Source organism: Phocoena phocoena, chromosome 18, assembly GCF_963924675.1.
Source record: "Phocoena phocoena chromosome 18, mPhoPho1.1, whole genome shotgun sequence".
Taxonomy (NCBI): Eukaryota; Metazoa; Chordata; class Mammalia; order Artiodactyla; family Phocoenidae; genus Phocoena; species Phocoena phocoena.
Window position 1 is genome coordinate 13,806,060 of NC_089236.1, and position 20,986 is coordinate 13,827,045.

Consider the following 20,986-nt stretch of genomic DNA (forward strand, 5'->3'; position numbering starts at 1 on the left):
ATTATAATTTACTGATTTCCTTAGGCTACTTGAAAATAAATGTGGACCTCTATTCTTCTTCCCATGAAACAAAATATTGAACTCTGCCCTTCGGGCATACTGCCATACCTCAGATGCTGATCTTATCATCGCTTGCAAGTCAAACAGAGTTGGACTTTAAAAGGAAGAAAGGAAATGCCTGGAGCCATTGGGAAGCATCAGGGGTCGGGATGCTGGTCTCATTCTGGTCAGAACATACCCAGAGTCACAATGCCTGAATAAGGATGACTTGGCTTCCAGCTGACGTTTTTCAATCAAGACACATAACCAGAATTTGAAATACAATATATAAAGAACCATATTCTAAAACTGATGTCTTATTTCACTTGGCATCTTCCCATTTGTTTTATTTGTGAATAGGACATAATAGATGTTTTCCTTGTCACTACAATTTGATTTCTGTATGTAATAATAAATAAGCATACTAAATTAGAAAATAATAATGTCCAAAGCAGATTGGAAATTGATGAAGAGTTGGTTGGGGATTTTCTCATACATTTAAAAGATTGGTCACATCCCTTCTGTGTTCCTGGATATTCGTTTTGTACTAAATTGTGAAAGGTATGTATCAATTGTAAGCGGGAGTTCAAAGTTCCCTAAAAGTACAATATGTAGAGAATAAGCTGAAATATATTCAATTAACTAAATGTTATTTGTTTGGATAAGTGGCTCACTTAAAATTAGTCTCTCTCTCCCTCTCGACTCCCAGGGCCAGACACTGCCCAGCGGGCTTCCTGGAGCCGTCCCTGATTATCAATCACTCAGCCCTACTTATGCACAGAGGTGATGCTGTGGCCTTGAAGATAGCTCTCAGTGCTTCAGGCAGGGATCAAAACCCTCAACTGGAGGAGCTCAGGAGAAAGACACGAAAGGTTTAAAGGGATAAATGCTTCTCACTGCAATGTACCCTCGTATGCAACTTATATCTTCAATTTGGACTGAAATGTAAAAGGGAATAACACTGTCTTACACTCCTTTTTTTCCCCCCAAATCTAAAATACCTTTAAGCAGGAAAAGGGCAGGATGACCATTATTTCAATTTTATATTCCAATTAATTATCTGATTTGTAGTATCGGAGAGAAAAGAACATGACCCAAAATAAAACATTTTGCTCAGGATAACCAAGGCTGCTTAAAGAATGGTAGAGTATTCATTGTGAGGGTTTGGGGGTGGGGGGGAAGCAGTTAGAAAACCTTTCGGAAAGGGAATCTACACACTTCTGAAACCCGACAAACACAAGGGGGCAGGCAGAGCTCGAGTCTGACTTGGAAACCTGCTGACTGAGGGTAGCTAACCTGTTTTAGTTCGCCTTCCGGATATTTATCAATTCTCCTGGCAGGCCAAGAAATGTGATTCTGACACGCGGGTCTAGTTAGTACTTGGTCTAATTACTGCGAAGAGAACAGGAACGTCTCTAGTGACCACTACCTCAACAGCGGCGGCTTTGGAAGAGCCAGGGGGCTACATACCCTGGAACGTATCCTCTGCTGCGACTCTCTCGATTCCGCTCTGATGGCATTTCTCACACATTCCAAGCGCCCCTTTTTCCTTTTACTCTGAAATTTGGTTGCAAAGGAGGGGCTTGTTAAAATCTCACCAATCCGAGAACTGTAGTCGTTGTAATTTACGAGGAGACAGCGAGGGGCGGGGGCGAGGGGAGGCGCAAACTCCTCTAGACGGGCTTTTAATTCCAGCTTTCCTTCTTATGCGCAAAGGCCCCAGAGTTTCTCCCTAAACTGCTCTGGGTTTTGATTCACACTCAAGCCACGTTGCGTCTAACTTTCCTCTCGGGTTTGTTTGCAAGTTACAGTGAGAAATAAGCATTCCCTGCGCGGGATCCCATTGAATTGGGGGGATGGGAACTAAAACGGGGGTATTGCTGGATCGCAGGCAGCTGGAAAAGTGAATCTAGCTCGGCGGCGTGTTCCGGCTCTGGGGCTGGGGAGCCGCAACCCCAGCAGTGCAGTGCGGAGCTAGCGCCCTCACTTCCAGGACAACGCGCCGCGCGTCCTATCTCCTCCCCTCCGCGCGGTTTCCCGGCCTCCGCCCCTAGGAGCTGATTGGCAGGAGTCGCTACCCAACCCTCGTCTCGGGGCCTCCTCCCGGGACCGACGATTGGCCTCCTGGGAGGACTGGAGTAAGCGGGTGCGAGGGGAGGGATTTCCCTCAAAGCTCAGGGTCCCGGGCCCTGGGAGGGAGGAGTGCCGGGACTCAGTTCTCCGCTCGACTGAGACGTGATCCGCGGAGCTGGACCGGCCGGGACGGTTTAGCCTCCCCGGCAGCTCCGGGGACCGTGCCGAGCCTCTTTCCCATCCTTCTGGTCCAGCCTCGGCTACAGCAGGAACCCCCGGGCGCCGTGCGGAGTTCCTGGCACTTTCCGGAGGGCTCTCTTACCACCTGCCCCGGACTGGGACTGACTGCGCTCTCAGGGCGACCCGTCCGAGCCCTAACATCCGGACCATGCACGCAGCCCGGACCCCCGGGATCACCGCCCGCGCGCGCCACGCAGCTAAACCCACCACCTCTCAGCTGTTGCCTCCGCCGCCGCCCCGGCTGGTGCTGCTGTTTTTGCTTCTCCTGTCACTGGTAAGCCGCGTCCGGGCACAGCCCCCTGACCCCGGCCGGGCGTTGCTGTCCCCGGATCTCGCGGGCGTTGCAGGAGTCCCCTCCGAAGAGGCCATAGTGCCGGCGAACCGCGGGCTCCGGGTGCCCTTCGGCCGTGAGGTCTGGCTGGATCCGCTGCAGGACCTGGTGCTGCAGGTGCAGCCGGGGGATCGCTGCGTAGTGACCGTGCTAGACAACGATGCGCTGGCCCAGCGGCCCGGCCGTCTGAGTCCCAAGCGCTTCCCGTGCGACTTCGGCGCTGGCGAGGTGCGCTACTCGCACCTGGGCGCGCGCAGCCCGTCGCGGGATCGGGTCCGGCTGCAGCTCCGCTACGACGCGCCGGGAGGGGCGGCAGTGCTACCCTTGGTGCTGGAGGTGGAGGTAGTCTTCACCCAACTGGAGGTTGTAACTCGGAACTTGCCCCTGGTCGTGGAGGAGCTGCTGGGCACCAGCAATGCCCTGGACGCTCGGACCTTGGAATTCGCCTACCAGCCCGAGGCTGAAGAGTGTCGCGTGGGCATCCTTTCGGGCTTGGGCGCGCTGCCTCGCTACGGGGAGCTCCTTCACTACCCGTCAGTCCCGGGACGTGCCGGCGAGGCGGGCACCCAGGAGCCGCTCCTGATGGACTGCAAAGCTTTCCAGGAGCTAGGCGTGCGCTACCGCCACACGGCCCCCAGTCGTTCTCCAAACAGGGACTGGGTGCCCATGGTGGTGGAGCTGCGTTCACGAGGGTCTCCTGTGGGCAGCCCTGCCTTGAAACGCGAGCACTTCCAAGTATTGGTGAGAATCCGAGGAGGGGCTGAGAACACTGCACCCAAGCCCAGCTTTGTGGCCATGATGATGATGGAGGTGGACCAGTTTGTACTGACCGCCCTGACGCCAGACATGTTGGCAGCCGAGGATGCTGAGTCGACCCCCGACTTGTTGATCTTCAATCTCACCTCTCCTTTCCAGCCTGGCCAGGGCTACCTGGTGAGCACTGATGATCGCAGTCTGCCCCTCTCCTCCTTCACTCAGAGGGATTTGCACCTCCTGAAGATTGCCTATCAGCCCCCCTCTGAGGACTCCGACCAGGAGCGTCTCTTTGAACTGGAGCTGGAGGTAGTGGACCCAGAAGGAGCAGCTTCAGAGCCGTTTGCCTTCATGGTGGTGGTGAAGCCCATGAACACACTGGCTCCAGTGGTCACCCGGAACACTGGGCTCATTCTCTATGAGGGCCAGTCTCGGCCCCTCACCGGCCCTGCAGGCAGTGGACCACAGAACCTGGTCATCAGTGATGAGGATGACCTAGAGGCAGTACAGTTGGAGGTGGTGGCTGGCCTCCGGCATGGTCACCTTGCCCTCCTGGGTGCCTCAAGTGGCAACTCTGCCCCTAAGACGTTTACGGTAGCTGAGCTGGCAGCCGGCCAAGTGGTCTACCACCACGATGACAAAGATGGCTCCCTAAGTGACAACCTTGTGTTTCGAATGGTGGACGGAGGGCGCAGACACCAGGTGCAGTTCCTGTTCCCTGTCACCTTAGTGCCTGTGGATGACCAGCCGCCAGTCCTCAATGCCAACACGGGGCTGACACTGGCAGAGGGTGAAACCGTGCCCATCCTGCCCCAAGCTCTAAGCGCAGCTGACATGGACTCAGATGACTGTCTGCTGCTTTTTGTGCTAGAGTCGCCCTCCTCAACTACAGGGCATCTGCTTCTCCGTCAAACCCATCCTCCCCAGGAGGAAGAGATGCTGATCAGGGGCCCTTGGAGAAAACAGGGAGCGTTCTACGAGAAAACGGTGACAGAGTGGCGGCAGCGAGACATAACGGAGGGGAGGCTTTTCTACAGGCACACTGGGCCTCACAGTCCTGGGCCAGTAATGGACCAGTTCACATTCCGAGTCCAGGATAACCATGACCCCCCTAACAGGTCTGGGCTACAGAGGTTTGTGATACGCATCCATCCCGTGGATCGCCTCCCTCCAGAGTTGGGCAGCGGCTGTCCCCTTCGGATGGTGGTACAGGAATCCCAGCTCACACCGCTGAGGAAGAAGTGGCTGCACTACACTGACCTGGACACAGACGACCGAGGACTACGCTACACGGTGACGCAGCCCCCAGTGGACACAGATAAAAACCACTCACCAGCCCCACTGGGAACCTTGGTCCTGACTGACAACCCTTCAGTGGTGGTGGCCCATTTTACACAAGCCCAGGTCAACCACCATAAAATTGCTTACAGACCTCCAGATCAAGAACTGGGAGTGGCTGCCCGAGTGGCCCAGTTCCAATTCCAGGTGGAGGACCGAGCTGGGAATGTAGCTCCAGGGACTTTCACCCTTTACTTGCAGCCAGTGGACAACCAGCCACCTGAGATCCTCAACACTGGCTTCACTATTCAGGAAAAGGGCCACCACATCCTGAGTGAGACTGAGTTGAGTGTGAATGATATAGACACTGATGTGGCCCACATCACTTTCACTCTCACGCAGGCACCCAAACATGGCCACATGAGGATGTCTGGACAGATCCTGAGTGTAGATGGGATTTTCCACTTAGAGGACATAAAACAGGGTCGGATTTCCTATGCCCATAATGGGGATGAATCTCTGACTGATAGTTGCTCCTTGGAGGTCAGCGACAGACACCATGTGGTGCCCATCACTCTCAGAGTGAACGTCCGGCCGGTGGATGATGAGGTGCCCATGCTGAGCCTTCCTGCAGGCACTCTGGGGTCCTATCTAGATGTTCTAGAAAATGGGGCTACTGAAATCACTGCCAGTGTTATCAAGGGGACCGATGAAGACCCCGATGATTTGATGTTGACTTTCCTCTTGGAAGATCCACCCTTATGTGGAGAAATCCTGGTCAATGGAGTTCCAGCAGAGCAGTTTACCCAAAGGGACATCTTGGAGGGCTCAGTCGTTTACGCCCACACTAGCGGGGAGATAGGTCTATTGCCCAAGGAGGACTCTTTCAACCTGAGTCTGTCAGCCATGTCTCAAGAATGGAGAATAGGTGGTAACACTATCCAAGGAGTTACCGTGTGGGTGACCATCCTCCCTGTTGACAGCCAGGCCCCAGACATTGCTGTAGGTGAACGGTTTATAGTGATGGAAGGTGATAAAAGTGTTATAACCTCAATGCACATAAATGCTGAAGATACCGATTCCCTCACTGATGACATCTTGTGCACCATAGGTATTCAGCCTACCTCAGGTTACGTGGAGAACATCTCTCCAGCCCCAGGCTCTGAAAAATCAAGATCAGGAATTGCCATAAGTGCTTTCACTCTGAAAGATCTCAGGCAGGGTCATATAAACTACGTCCAGAGTGTCCATAAAGGAGTAGAACCGGTGGAAGACAGATTTATATTTCGTTGTTCTGATGGCATTAACTTTTCAGAGAGACATTTTTTCCCCATCATAATCATTCCCACCAACGATGAACAGCCAGAAATATTTGTGAGAGAATTCATGGTGATGGAAGGCATGAGTCTGGTGGTCGATACGCCCATCCTCAATGCTGCTGATGCCGATGTGCCCCCAGATGATTTAACTTTCACCGTTACCAAGTTTCCTACCCACGGTCACATCCTGAACCAGCTGATAAATGGCACGGTTTTGGTTGAAAGCTTCACCTTGGACCAGATCATAGAGAGCTCCAGCATTATTTATGAGCACGATGACTCTGAGACTCAGGAAGACAGTTTCGTGATTAAACTAACAGACGGTAAGCACTCTGTGGAAAAGATGGTCACCATTATGATTATCCCTGTTGACGATGAGACCCCCAGAATGGCCATCAATAATGGACTGGAAATAGAAATTGGGGAAACCAAAATTATCAACAACAAAATATTAATGGCAACTGATTTAGATTCTGAAGACGGATCCTTGGTTTATATTATTCGTTATGGGCCAGGACATGGCTTATTACAGAGACAAAAACCTACAGGCGTCTTTGAAAATATCACACTGGGCATGAATTTTACCCAGGATGAAGTGGACAGGAACTTAATTCAGTACGTCCATTTTGGGCAAGAGGGCATTCGGGATCTAATTAAATTTGATGTGACTGATGGAATAAATGCCCTTATAGATCGTTACTTTTATGTGTCTGTTGGGAGCCTTGACATTGTCTTCCCTGATGTGATAAGTAAGGGAGTGTCTTTGAAAGAAGGTGGTAAGGTCACGCTCACAACAGACCTACTAAGCACTAGTGACTTGAACAGTCCTGATGAAAACTTAGTTTTTACCATCACCAGGGCTCCCATGAGAGGTCACTTAGAATGCACAGACCAACCTGGAGTATCCATCACATCTTTCACTCAGCTCCAACTGGCTGGCAACAAAATCTACTACATCCACACAGCTGACGATGAGGTGAAGATGGACAGCTTTGAGTTTCAAGTCACTGACGGACGTAACCCCGTCTTCCGGACATTCCGTATCTCCATCAGTGATGTGGACAACAAAAAGCCGGTGGTCACCATCCATAACCTGGTTGTCAGCGAAGGAGAAAACAAGCTGATTACTCCCTTTGAACTCACTGTGGAAGATAGAGATACTCCAGACAAACTCTTGAAATTCACTATCACCCAGGTGCCCGTTCACGGTCAACTCCTATTCAACAATACCAGACCCGCCATGATTTTTACCAAGCAAGACTTGAATGAAAACTTAATCAGCTACAGACATGATGGCACCGAGTCAAGTGAAGACAGCTTCTCCTTCATGGTGACTGATGGTTCCCATACAGAGTTCTATGTTTTCCCTGATACAGTATTTGAAACAAGAAGACCCCAAGTGATGAAGATCCAGATCTTAGCTGTTGACAATAGTGTCCCCCAAATTGCAGTGAACAAAGGGGCTTCTACACTTCGCCCTCTGGCCACAGGCCACTTGGGGTTCATGATCACAAGAAAAGTATTGAAAGTGGAGGACAGAGACAGCTTACGTTCTTCTCTTAGGTTTATTGTGACGGAGGCCCCTCGACATGGATATCTCCTCAACCTGGGCCAAGGCAACCACAGTGTGAGTCAGTTTACACAAGGTATGGTTCACTTTTCTTTCTTTAGAATCAAAGGGCACTCCGGGGCTTCCCTGGTGGCACAGTGGTTGAGAGTCCGCCTGCCGATGCAGGGGACATGGGTTCGTGCCCCGGTCTGGGAAGATCCCACATGCCGCAGAGCGGCTAGGCCCGTGAGCCATGGCCGCTGAGCCTGTGCGTCCGGAGCCTGTGCTCCGCAATGGGAGAGGCCACAACAGTGAGAGGCCCGCATAACGCAAAAAAAAAAAAAAAAGGCACTCCAAGTCTTATTTCTTGAGATATGGCTGTCACTGAGAACTTCGTAAATAGAGCATCAAATTAGAGTCCAAGGGAAGAGAAGGGAAATGAAGGGGAGGTGAAAATACAGGGACTCTCTTTCCTGGGAGAACAGCTCCCTTCTTGCCATATGTCCTACTGCAGTGACCTTTATTAGAAGGAGTGTCGTATTTTGAAAATACAAGCTAAATTGTCAAAGGAGGAGCTCGACTTTGGTGAATTAAATTTAAAGCAGGCTTTCCAGTTCTGCTCTGTTAGCCACACCCGTCCTCTGAGCAGCCTGTTTTATATGCTGCAGGCAGTTCATGAAGCATGTTAGCATCTTAGAGAAAGATGTGCTTTCTAAATTCTATATATCCACATTATTATTATCATCACCCACCATTCAAATAGAACCTTCAAATTTACATTATTTTGATTGCTTTTTTAGAGGATTTGTTCTAAGTCTGGTATAGTTGTTAGAAAGTTTGTAACGAAAATAAAAAGATGTATTTATTTTATAGATTTTATAATTTTTATAAGATTTTATGACTTAGGCTAACACCAGTCCAAAGATGTAAGAGGTAAACACCTATCTAGATTTAGAATGATTATATGTACAAGGCATGCTACAACAATCCACACAAGAAAAGAAAGTATACTTAATGATGTATGAGAAGACAATAAGTCCACCACCAAAATATACAACCACTTCATTGTTAAGAACCTGCAGATATGTTAACAAGATTAGTAGTAGAAGGAAGAAGTTTTCTCATTTCAAACCTCCTCTCTGCCCTGTTTCAAACACAATAACCAACACCGTTGCCTGAAGCATCTGTATCCTTGAGACTAAAGCATTTTTGTAACCTCAGTTTTCTTTGTGTGTGGACAGAATCTGAGACAGGAAGGGCAGGTGACCTGCACAGAGTTACTCAGTGACTAAAGGGAGAAGCCCATTCAATCTGCTGGCTTGGGAGTTAGAGCTCTGTTTTCTAGAACGTGCGACTTTCATTACAAAGAGCTTTGGGTTGCTTTCATGAAAATCTCACCCTTGTCAGAATGGAAACCAGATGGAGTTAAACCCCAGGGCTTCCCAGGGGGAGTGTTCTTTTCCTGCAGCAGTGTTGTGCTCTTAGATAACAAATGCTTTAATAAACATGGATGTTGCAAAGTGTAGTGTTAAAGTAAACTGCTTCTCTGTTTTAGATGCTGGCAAATAGCCCTACACTCCAACCTCCTGATTCTTGGCTGAAAGCCTGACTATATCCTAGGGCTTGCAGGGACAGGAAAACTTCAGAGTGCCAGTGTCATGCCAGAGCAGCAGGAAACTTTTGTGTGAAGGCTTTCTGAGGGTAGAAATGCATGCAATCTTAGACCGGTTTATTTTCATGGAAAGTAAAGCGGATGAAAGGAATATGGAAAGGATATTCTTTACAGGATTGAAAATGTTACTTCAAACGACTCCTCTGATGAGAAAATATAACCTGATTTTAGAGATTTTTTTTTTTAAAAAAGAAGGAAAATAAGCAAATGATTTAATTTAAATTCTATGGACCAAGTCCAACAGCTCAAAGTATTGGAATATTATTTCCTAAATATTGAGCCATAAAATTCTGCTATTTCATTACAGGCTGTTGCCGTATCTGTCACTGACTTGACGTCACCATGATTACTTTTTATAGTCACTTGTAAATATAGAGTAGCTATGAGTTTATTATAAAAAGTGAAGATAAAATTTTAAGGTTACATTTTAAAAGAAATCATCACGTTCCAATAAGAACCCAAATGTCGACTAGGAAAATTGTTGGTATTTAATCACACAGGACTCATTACAACAAGTTGAGGCTGGAGTTTGGTTCATAGGAGTTATTTATGGAGATTAGATAAGTGAGTCAAAATGGAGACACCTCCATTATAGAGCTACCAAGGCTGCTCTTACAGTAGAGAAACTAAAAGCAGTGAGTAAAGCGAGGACTGTACTGTCTTTTTCTTTGTTTTTGTTTTATCTTGAAGGGATGAGATGAACTATATTTTGATGGATTTTCCATGCACTGAATTAAGTCCACTTAGCACATATGGCTTGGAAAGTCTATTGCCAAATAAATTGACTAAATGGTCCCTAGGAGAAAAAAAAAATATTTCTAAAACTTATTAAATTTCACTATTAGGAAAAGTAAACAAGGTAGAATTAGACAAGTTAAGGAAATTATTTAGTTATTTCAAATTCTGCTCTTTCTCAAGGTGCCCTTCCCTGCTCTCTCCACCCCACATCTAAATCACTTGTCTCAAGTACCTGGATTTTTTTCTCTACAATAGATACATAATAATATCTTGTGGGACATAATTTAGAAATCAATTTCAGAAATTTCCCAAAGGTAGCCAGGGTGTGACTACCAGGAATGTTAATAAATTTAGAATTAAAAAAAAAATAAAACATGGAATGATTATGTAGATAAGCTGAAATAAATTCGATGCATGTTTAACAATGAGAAGAAAATCTAGTTAATTGTTAGATGTTTACTGAAAGAAAATAACATTTTGGCTGAGGTTTTTATCTTCCTAATACTTCTGTGCCTTAAGAAGCAAGTGTTTCTATGTATATTTATAGTGTGTTTTGTTATTTTTAGAGGTACCTGTAGAATAACAGTGTTATGATCAAAGTCTTTACTCACTTGAGATTTTTTAAAAGCCCCCCTTTCGAACAATGCATTATTAACAGAATTATGAAAAGGGTTGTAGTTTGTTTCATCTAATCAATAGCCTAGGCCTAACTTGAAGAGAAAATTTGACACCTGAATGTCTTATAATTGAATTCATGTTCTCATTACTTTAAAAAAGAAAAGTTCTTAAAAATCAGTCTTGAAGAGGTATTTTATTTCAATGAAACTGTCTCCCACGTATGATAGTTTCTGCTTAGAAAACATTGAGACAGGGATTGGGTATTGTTGTTGTTGTTTTTCCTATAGTGGAGCCTTTAGATTTTCTTATAGAATTAAAGAAGAAATGGGAACATTGGACAAAGATCTTCCCCACATGACCGGAGGATGTTGTCTTTATGCTAAGGACCTATAGTCAGAGCAGAGTTCACTTCATTCCTAAACCGATAATTTAAAGGTTGTAAAAGTTAAGAGTTGTAAGAGAAAACAGGTAAAGAGCAGTGCAGGGGGCTTCATTACCCCCAGAGAGACATCATCCATTCGAAGGGAGAGATGCAGGTGTGGACCACCAGACCTCCGGGCTCTTTCATTTTAGATTAACAAATATTTGAGCCTTTACTGAATGTAAGATCCTGAGCAAAGGACTGTGGAAACAAAAAACAGATTGGAAAAAGAAATTTTTAATCTTCTACAAGAGGCAGCCATGCAGAAAGAGGCAGAATTTGGGGAGATTACAGTAGAGTTAGAAAACAAATGCTAAGGGAGAACAACACATCTTGAACTTGCTTCACCTTTACGTATCTCTATTAACAAGAAGGTACTATTAACTATTAAATCAGATTTTCCCCTCCTCAAATGTCTGATTGTAAGCAAGTCACCTTCCAAAACTGTGTGAGCCAAGGTAGATCATATGTTTCACATCTGTAAAGCGGAGCTATGGAAATTCATGGAGTAATTTGTTGATTCTAATACTTTGCATCACTTGATACTATTCTTTCATAAAATCATTTTCTTTTTTTTTTTTACATCTTTATTGGAGTATAATTGCTTTACAATGGTGTGTTAGTTTCTGCTTTATAACAAAGTGAATCAGTTATACATATACATATGTTCCCATATCTCTTCCCTCTTGCGTCTCCCTCCCTCCCACCCTCCCTATCCCACCCCTCCAGGCGGTCACAAAGCACCGAGCTGATCGCCCTGTGCTATGCGTCTGCTTCCCACTAGCTATCTACCTTATGTTTCGCAGTGTATATATGTCCATGCCTCTCTCTTGCTTTGTCACAGCTTACCCTTCCCCCTCCGCATATCCTCAAGTCCATTCTCTAGTAGGTCTGTGTCTTTATTCCTGTCTTACCCCTAGCTTCTTCATGACATTTTTTTTCTTAAATTCCACATATATGTGTTAGCATACGGTATTTGTCTTTCTCTTTCTGACTTACTTCACTCTGTATGACAGACTCTAGGTCTATCCACCTCATTACAAATAGCTCAATTTCGTTTCTTCTTATGGCTGCGTGATATTCCATTGTATATATGTGCCACATCTTTATCCATTCATCCGATGATGGACACTTAGGTTGTTTCCATCTCCGGGCTATTGTAAATAGAGCTGCAATGAACATTTTGGTATATGACTCTTTTTGAATTATGGTTTTCTCAAGGTATATGCCCAGTAGTGGGATTGCTGGGTCATATGGTAATTTTATTTGCAGTGGCTGTATCAATTTACATTCCCACCAGCACTGCAAAAGGGTTCCCTTTTTTCCACACCCTCTCCAGCATTTATTGTTTCTAGATTTTTTGATGATGGCCATTCTGACTGGTGTGAGATGATATCTCATTGTAGTTTTGATTTGCATTTCTCTAATGATTAATGATGTTGAGCATTCTTTCATGTGTTTGTTGGCAGTCTGTATATCTTCTTTGGAGAAATGTCTATTTAGGTCTTCTGCCCATTTTTGGATTGGGTTTTTTGGTTTTTTGTTATTGAGCTGCATGAGCTGCTTATAAATTTTGGAGATTAATCCTTTGTCAGTTGCTTCATTTGCAAATATGTTCTCCCATTCTGAGGGTTGTCTTTTCGTCTTGTTTATGGTTTCCTTTGCTGTGCAAAAGCTTTTAAGTTTCATTAGGTCCCATTTGTTTATTTTTGTTTTTATTTCCATTTCTCTAGGAGGTGGGTCAAAAAGGATCTTGCTGTGATTTATGTCATAGAGTGTTCTGCCTATGTTTTCCTCTAAGAGTTTGATAGTTTCTGGCCTTACATTTAGGTCTTTAATCCATTTTGAGCTTATTTTTGTGTATGGTGTTAGGGAGTGATCTAATCTCATACTTTTACATGTACCTGTCCAGTTTTCCCAGCACCACTTATTGAAGAGGCTGTCCTTTCTCCACTGTACATTCCTGCCTCCTTTATCAAAGATAAGGTGACCATATGTGCGTGGGTTTATCTCTGGGCTTTGTATTCTGTTCCATTGATCTATATTTCTGTTTTTGTGCCAGTACCATACTGTCTTGATTACTGTAGCTTTGTAGTATAGTCTGAAGTCAGGGAGCCTGATTCCTCCAGCTCCATTTTTCGTTCTCAAGATTGCTTTGGCTATTCGGGTTCCTTTGTGTTTCCATACAAATTGTGAACGTTTTTGTTCTAGTTCTGTGAAAAATGCCAGTAGTAGTTTGATAGGGATTGCACTGAATGTGTAGATTGCTTTGGGTAGTAGAGTCATTTTCACAATGTTGATTCTTCCAATCCAGGAACATGGTATATCTCTCCATCTATTTGTATCATCTTTAATTTCTTTCACCAGTGTCTTATAATTTTCTGCATACAGGTCTTTTGTCTCCTTAGGTAGGTTTATTCCTAGATATTTTATTCTTTTTGTTGCAATGGTAAATGGGAGTGTTTTCTTGATTTCACTTTCAGATTTTTCATCATTAGTGTATAGGAATGCCAGAGATTTCTGTGCACTAATTTTGTATCCTGCTACTTTACCAAATTCATTGATTAGCTCTAGTAGTTTTCTGGTAGCATCTTTAGGATTCTCTATGTATAGTATCATGTCATCTGCAAACAGTGATAGCTTTACTTTTTCTTTTCTGATTTGGATTCCTTTTATTTCCTTTTCTTCTCTGATTGCTGTGGCTAAAACTTCCAAAACTATGTTGAATAAGAGTGGTGAGAGTGGGCAACCTTGTCTTGTTCCTGATCTTAGTGGAAATGCTTTCAGTTTTTCACCATTGAGGACAATGTTGGCCGTGGGTTTGTCATATATGGCCTTTATTATGTTGAGGAAAGTTCCCTCTATGCCTGCTTTCTGGAGGGTTTTTTAAAATCATAAATCGGTGTTGAATTTTGTTGAAAGCTTTCTCTGGATCTATTGAGATGATCATATGGTTTTTCTCCTTCAGTTTCTTAATATGGTGTATCATGTTGATTGATTTGCGTATATTGAAGAATCCTTGCATTCCTGGAATAAACCCCACTTGATCATGGTGTATGATCCATTTAATGTGCTGTTGGATTCTGTTTGCTAGTATTTTGTTGAGGATTTTTACATCTATGTTCATCAGTGATATTGGCCTGTAGTTTTCTTTCTTTGTGACATCCTTGTCTGGTTTTGATATCAGGGTGATGGTGGCCTCGTAGAATGAGTTTGGGAGTGTTCCTCCCTCTGCTGTATTTTGGAAGAGTTTGAGAAGGATAGGTGTTAGCTCTTCTCTAAATGTTTGATAGAATTCGCCTGTGAAGCCATCTGGTCCTGGGCTTTTGTTTGTTGGAAGATTTGTAATCACAGTTTCAATTTCAGTGCTTGTGATTGGTCTATTCCTATTTTCTATTTCTTCCTGATTCAGTCTTGGCAGGTTGTGCATTTCTAAGAATTTGTCCATTTTTTCCAGGTTGTCCTTTTTATTGGCATAGAGGTGCTTGTAGTAATCTCTCATGATCTTTTGTATTTCTGCAGTGTCAGTTGTTACTTCTCCTTTTTCATTTCTAATTCTATTGATTTGAGTCTTCTCCCTTTTTTTCTTGATGAGTCTGGCTAATGGTTTATCCATTTTGTTTATCTTCTCAAAGAACCAGCTTTTAGTTTTATTGATCTTTGCTATTGTTTCCTTCATTTCTTTTTCATTTATTTCTGATCTGATTTTTATGATTTCTTTCCTTCTGCTAACTTTGGGGTTTTTTTGTTCCTCTTTCTCTAATTGCTTTAGGTGCAAGGTTAGGTTGTTTATTTGAGATGTTTCCTGTTTCTTAAGGTAGGATTGTATTGCTACAAACTTCTCTCTTAGAACTGCTTTTGCTACATCCCATAGATTTTGGGTCGTCGTGTCTCCATTGTCATTTGTTTCTAGGTATTTTTTAATTTCCTCTTTGATTTCTTCAGTGATCACTTTGTTATTAAGTAGTGTATTGTTTAGCCTCCATGTGTTTGTATTTTTTACAGGTCTTTTCCTGTAATTGATATCTAGTCTCATAGTGTTGTGGTCGGAAAAGATACTTGATACAATTTCAATTTTCTTAAATTTACCAAGCTTGATTTGTGACCCAAGATATGATCTATCCTGGAGAATGTTCCATGAGCACTTGAGAAAAATGTGTATTCTGTTGTTTTTGGATGGAATGTCCTATAAATATCAATTAAGTCCATCTTGTTTAATATATCATTTAAAGCTTTTGTCTCCTTATTTATTTTCATTTTGGATGATCTGTCCATTGGTGAAAGTGGGGTGTTAAAGTACCCTACTATGAATGTGTTACTGTCAATTTCCCCTTTTATGGCTGTTAGTATTTGCCTTATGTATTGAGGTGCTCCTATGTTGGGTGCATAAATATTTACAATTGTTATATCTTCTTCTTGGATCGATCCCTTGATCATTATGTAGTGTCCTTCTCTGTGTCTTCTAATAGTCTTTATTTTAAAGTCCATTTTGTCTGATTTGAGAATTGCTACTCCAGCTTTCTTTTGGTTTCCATTTGCATGGAATATCTTTTTCCATCCCCTCACTTTCAGTCTGTATGTGTCTCTAGGTCTGAAGTGGGTCTCTTGTAGACAGCAAATATATGGGTCTTGTTTTTGGATCCATTCAGCCAATCTGTGTCTTTTGGTGGGAGCATTTAGTCCATTTACATTTAAGGTAATTATCGATATGTATGTTCCTATTCCCATTTTCTTAATTGTTTTGGGTTCGTTATTGTAGGTCTTTTCCTTCTCTTGTGTTTCTTGCCTAGAGAAGTTCCTTTAGCAGTTGATGTAAAGCTGGGTTGGTGGTGCTGAACTCTCTCAGCTTTTGCTTGTCTGTAAAGGTTTTAATTTCTCCATCAAATCTGAATGAGATCCTTGCTGGGTAGAGTAATCTTGGTTGCAGGTTTTTCTCCTTCATCACTTTAAATATGTCCTGACAGTCCCTTCTGGCTTGCAGAGTTTCTGCTGAAAGATCAGCTGTTAAACTTATGGGGATTCCCTTGTGTGTTATTTGTTGTTTTTCCCTTGCTGCTTTTAATATGTTTTCTTTGTATTTAATTTTTGACAGTTTGATTAATATGTGTCTTGGCATATTTCTCCTTGGATTTATCCTGTATGGGACTCTCTGTGCTTCCTGGACTTGATTAACTATTTCCTTTCCCATATTAGGGAAGTTTTCAACTATAATCTCTTCAAATATTTTCTCAGTCCCTTTCTTTTTCTCTTCTTCTTCTGGAACCCCTATAATTCGAATGTTGGTGCGTTGAATGTTGTCCCAGAGGTCTCTGAGACTGTCCTCAGTTCTTTTCCTTCTTTTTTCTTTATTCTGCTCTGCAGTAGTTATTTCCAATATTTTATCTTCCAGGTCACTTATCCATTCTTCTGCCTCAGTTATTCTGCTATTGATCCCATCTAGAGTATTTTTAATTTCATTTGTTGTGTTGTTCATCATTGTTTGTTTCATCTTTAATTCGTCTAGGTCCTTGTTAAATGTTTCTTGCATTCTGTCTATTCTATTTCCAAGATTTTGGATCATCTTTACTATCATTATTCTGAATTCTTTTTCAGGTAGACTGCCTATTTCCTCTTCATTTGTTAGGTCTGGTGGGTTTTTATCTTGCTCCTTCATCTGCTGTGTTTCTCTGTCTTCTCATTTTGCTTATCTTACTGTGTTTGGGGTCTCCTTTTTGCAGGCTGCATGTTCATAGTTCCCTTTGTTTTTGGTGTCTGTCCCCAGTGGCTAAGGTTGGTTCAGTGGGTTGTGTAGGCTTCCTGGTGAAGGGGACTAGTGCCTCTGTTCTGGTGGATGAGGCTGGATCTTGTCTTTCTGGTGGGCAGGTCCACGTCTTGTGGTGTGTTTTGGGGTGTCTGTGGACTTATTATGATTTTAGGCAGCCTCTCTGCTAATGGGTGGGGTTGTGTTCCTGTCTTGCTAGTTGTTTGGCATAGGGTGTCCAGCACTGTAGCTTGCTTGTCATTGCGTGAAGCTGGGTGCTGGTGTTGAGATGGAGATCTCTGGGAGATTTTCACAGTTTGATATTATGTGGAGCTGGGAGGTCTCTTGTGGACCAGTGTCCTGAAGTTGGCTCTCCCACCTCAGAGGCACAGCACTGACTCCTGGCTGCAGCACCAAGAGCCTTTCATCCACATGGCTCAGAATAAAAGGGAGAAAAAGTAGAAAGAAAGAATTAGTAGAAGTAGAAAGAAAGAAAGAAAGAGAGAAGGGAGGGAGGGAGGGAGGGAGGAAGGAAGGAAGGAAAAAAAGAAAGGAGATAAAGTAAAATAAAATAAAGATAAAATATAATAAAGTTATTAAAATAAAAAAATAATTATTATTAAGAGAAAAAGAATTAAAAAAACAAACAAAAAACGGACGGATAGAACCCTAGGACAAATGGTGGAAGCAAAGCTATACAGACAAAATCTCACACAGAAGCATACACATACACACTCACAAAAAGAGGAAAAGGGGAAAGAATCATAAATCTTGTTCTCAAAATCCACCTCCTCAATTTGGTATGATTCGTTGGCTATTCATGTATTCCACAGATGCAGAGTACATCAAGTTGATTGTGGAGATTTAATCCGCTGCTCCTGAGGCTGCTGGGAGGGATTTCCCTTTCTCTTCTTTGTTCTCACAGCTCCCGGGGCTCAGCCCCGCCTCTGCGTGTAGGTCGCTGGAGGGCATCTGTTCTTTGCTCAGACAGGATGGGGTTAAAGGAGCAGCTGATTCGGGTCTCCAGCTCACTCAGGCCGCGGGGAGGGAGGAGCACGGAGTGCGGGGCGGGCCTGCGTCGGCAGAGGCCGGCGTGACGTTGCACCAGCCTCAGGCGCGCCGTGCATTCTCCCGGGGAAGTTGTCCCTGGATCCCGGGACCCTGGCAGTGGCGGGCTGCACAGGCACCCCGGCAGGGGGGTGTGGATAGTGACCTGTGCTCGCACACAGGCTTCTTGGTGGCGGCAGCAGCAGCCTTAGCGTCTCATGCCCGTCTCTGGGTTCCGCGCTTTTAGCCGCGGCTCGCGCCCGTCTCTGGAGCTCCTTTAAGCAGCACTCTTAATCCCCTCCCCTCGCGCACCAGGAAACAAAGAGGGAAGAAAAAGTCTCTTGCCTCTTCGGTAGCTCCAGACCTTTTCCCGGACTCCCTCCCGGCTAGCCGTGGTGCACTAACCCCCTTCAGGCTCTGTTCACGCCGCCAACCCCAGTCCTCTCCCTGCGCTCCGACTGAAGCTGAGCCTCAGCTCCCAGGCCCGCCCGCCCCGGCGGGGGAGCAGAGAAGCCTCTCGGGCTGGTGAGTGCCGGTCGGCCCTGATCCTCTGTGCGGGAATCTCTCCACTTTGCCCTCCGCATCCCTGTGGCTGTGCTCTCCTCCGCGGCTCCGAAGCTTACCCCCTCCGCCACCCGCAGTCTCTGCTCGCGAAGGGGCTTCCTAGTGTCTGGATGCTTTTCCTCCTTCACAGCTCCCTCTCACTGGTGCAGGTCCCGTCCTTATTCTTTTGTCTCTGTTTTTTCTTTTTTCTTTTGCCCTACCCAGGTACATGGGGAGTTTCTTGCCTTTTGGGAGGTCTGAGGTCTTCTGCGAGCGTTCAGTAGGTGTTCTGTAGGAGTTGTTCCACGTGTAGATGTATTTGTGGTGTATCTGTGGGGAGGAAGGTGATCTCCGCGTCTTGCTCTACCGCCATCTTCCCGGAAGCCCTCCATAAAATCATTTTCTTATATGTAATGCCTTTAAACTCCATAGCATGAACTTATGAGAGATCTTAGGAGATGAATAAACCATAGAACATACACGAGACAAATAAATATCATATACTATTGTTGAAGCAATTTTTAGCTATGATCTTGGTTTTATGTAACCTTGGAAATAACTACTTGCTGCTTGGCCCAGATCCAATAGAGGTCTACTGTGAGTATCACTGAACAAAATGATGTTTGTTTTATTATGTTGTCTGTGTGGCATTATTAAGGAGAAAAACTGATAAAATGGATGAATAAATTTTCAAATTGTATTTTAGTCAACACTGAAAACAAACTATAGTGAATTTGATAGCTAGAATAGAAAGCATTAGAAAAAGCCTTTCCGAGGCAGAATAACTTTTCACTCTGAATAAAGGTTTCAGCTTTCACCCGATGTTTCCTAAGTTCTCTTTGGCATTGGGTCATGATAGTAATTTCAATCCGTGGGATTTTTTTAAAAAAGATTTTCTTCATTTTTCCTTTCAAAAATTTGGAGAGCTTAAAAACAGCCTGCTATACCACGAGAGGTAAGAAAAGTTAGCCTGAGGTAGAGCCGAGGAATCTCTTTCCTCTTAGGGCCAGTCCTACAGGGAGGCAAAGGGTGTGATTTCAGTAGTGCCAGGAAATCTGCCATGCCTCAAAATATCTCCCTTTCCACCTGTCATGGAGTCTGACATTCCGTATTTAGATAGTCACTCCTTTGGTGCATGAACACGCGACCATTGGGAAGGGCAACACCTTGCTATTATTATAACCTAGCTCTTGCATTCTATCTGTGTAAGGGATCAGATTTCCAAGGGACAGCTGAAATCAAGGGGCTTAGAGATATGAGAAATAGGATAGCACTCTTCCCCTTAGGAGAAGAAGGAGATCTAAACATGGCTCAGAAAAGTAATAGCCAATAGGATTTACCATAAATGATGAGTCACCAGTTTTGCCCTAGTAATTAATCATCTTCTTATTTGGTTATTTTCTAGCTGACATTGATGATATGAAAATATGCTACGTCTTGAGAGAAGGGGCTAATGCCACAAGTGACATATTCCATTTTACAGTTGAAGATGGTGGTAAGTATTCACTCTCCTGTTACTATAAACAAGGAGAGTGACTTTTATTCGTTGCTCTTTGACTACTTTATTACAGGGAATCGGTATCAAGTATCAGTTTATGTTCACCTGAGTTTGTACTGAGTGAAGTTGGTTTTCGCTCATGAAAATCTTACATTCTAAGTCTGACACAATACTACTCTGCAATGATTGTAAATACATGTTCTAGTTATATTATTCTTGTCTTATGATTTGTAAAGCACTAAAGAGAAAGATCTATGTAAATAGGATCCCCATGTCCAGTTGTTCAGATTATACTCTGCATAAAGCTGTCTGCTTGAGGTTACCAGAGGATGTTGGGACCAGCCCAGCCCCACTTGCAAACCATGTGTTCTACCTAGGTGTGTCTGCCCAAAGGGGGTGCCTTTTTCTAATTTTCTTGGGTGCTATGTGGACTAATGCTGGTGGATCATATGTCGCCTTCACCAAGAAATCAGTGCTAAATAAATGTGTATCAAGCTCAGTATGTCTAATGATTTTCTTAGTTTTCTTAGTTTGGGGCCTTTTGTGACTTGGTCTAGCTCAGCTTTTCCTTGATGAAGTCTGAATACTGCAGAGAATAGACTATGATCTGGGATCTAAGTCACCTCGGTAATTTATTGTCATCGCTCCCCCAGAGCCCTGACTGCCTCTCACACTCTTCAGCTCCCTTCCCCCACCTGCAGCCTAGGAGGAGAGCTGGCCACTTCTAGATTGATCATAAGGATGATTGTGTTCTCACTTGCTGTCAGGAGAAGGAAAAGAACCTCAGGAAGAATGTGTGAACAGGACACAGGAAATGAGGGGTCCTGTGTGCGAGAGAAGAGAGAGGGAGAAATGATTCAGTCACCTGTTCCCTTACGATGCTTTATAAAAACGCACAGTCTTCTGTCATCTATCTCAGAAAGATTCCATGCTTACCCTTCCTATTTTTTTGAAGCATTAAATAGCACTTATTTAAAATGTCGTTGGATGTAACAGGATCACAGCTCTGAAAAATGACATCTGCTGGGTGTGTGACAGAGAAGAAAAAGAAAAAAGTGTGTTAACTTGGGTTCAACTAAATTTAATAAGTTTAATGCCTTTACTTTTTTAGCAACCAAATCATACTT

The 20,986-nt window shown here is 44.1% G+C and overlaps 1 protein-coding gene across 1 annotated transcript in view; it reads left to right on the top strand.

Moving 5' to 3' along the window:
* The first annotated feature begins 2,500 nt into the window (after positions 1 to 2,500).
* Positions 2,501 to 20,986, top strand: part of FREM2 (FRAS1 related extracellular matrix 2) — a 157,583-nt gene continuing 139,097 nt past the window's right edge. The window contains exons 1-2 of the mRNA XM_065896045.1: positions 2,501 to 7,679; positions 19,767 to 19,856. Of these exons, the coding sequence (XP_065752117.1) occupies positions 2,501 to 7,679; positions 19,767 to 19,856 (5,269 nt within the window). The remainder of the gene's footprint in view (positions 7,680 to 19,766; positions 19,857 to 20,986) is intronic.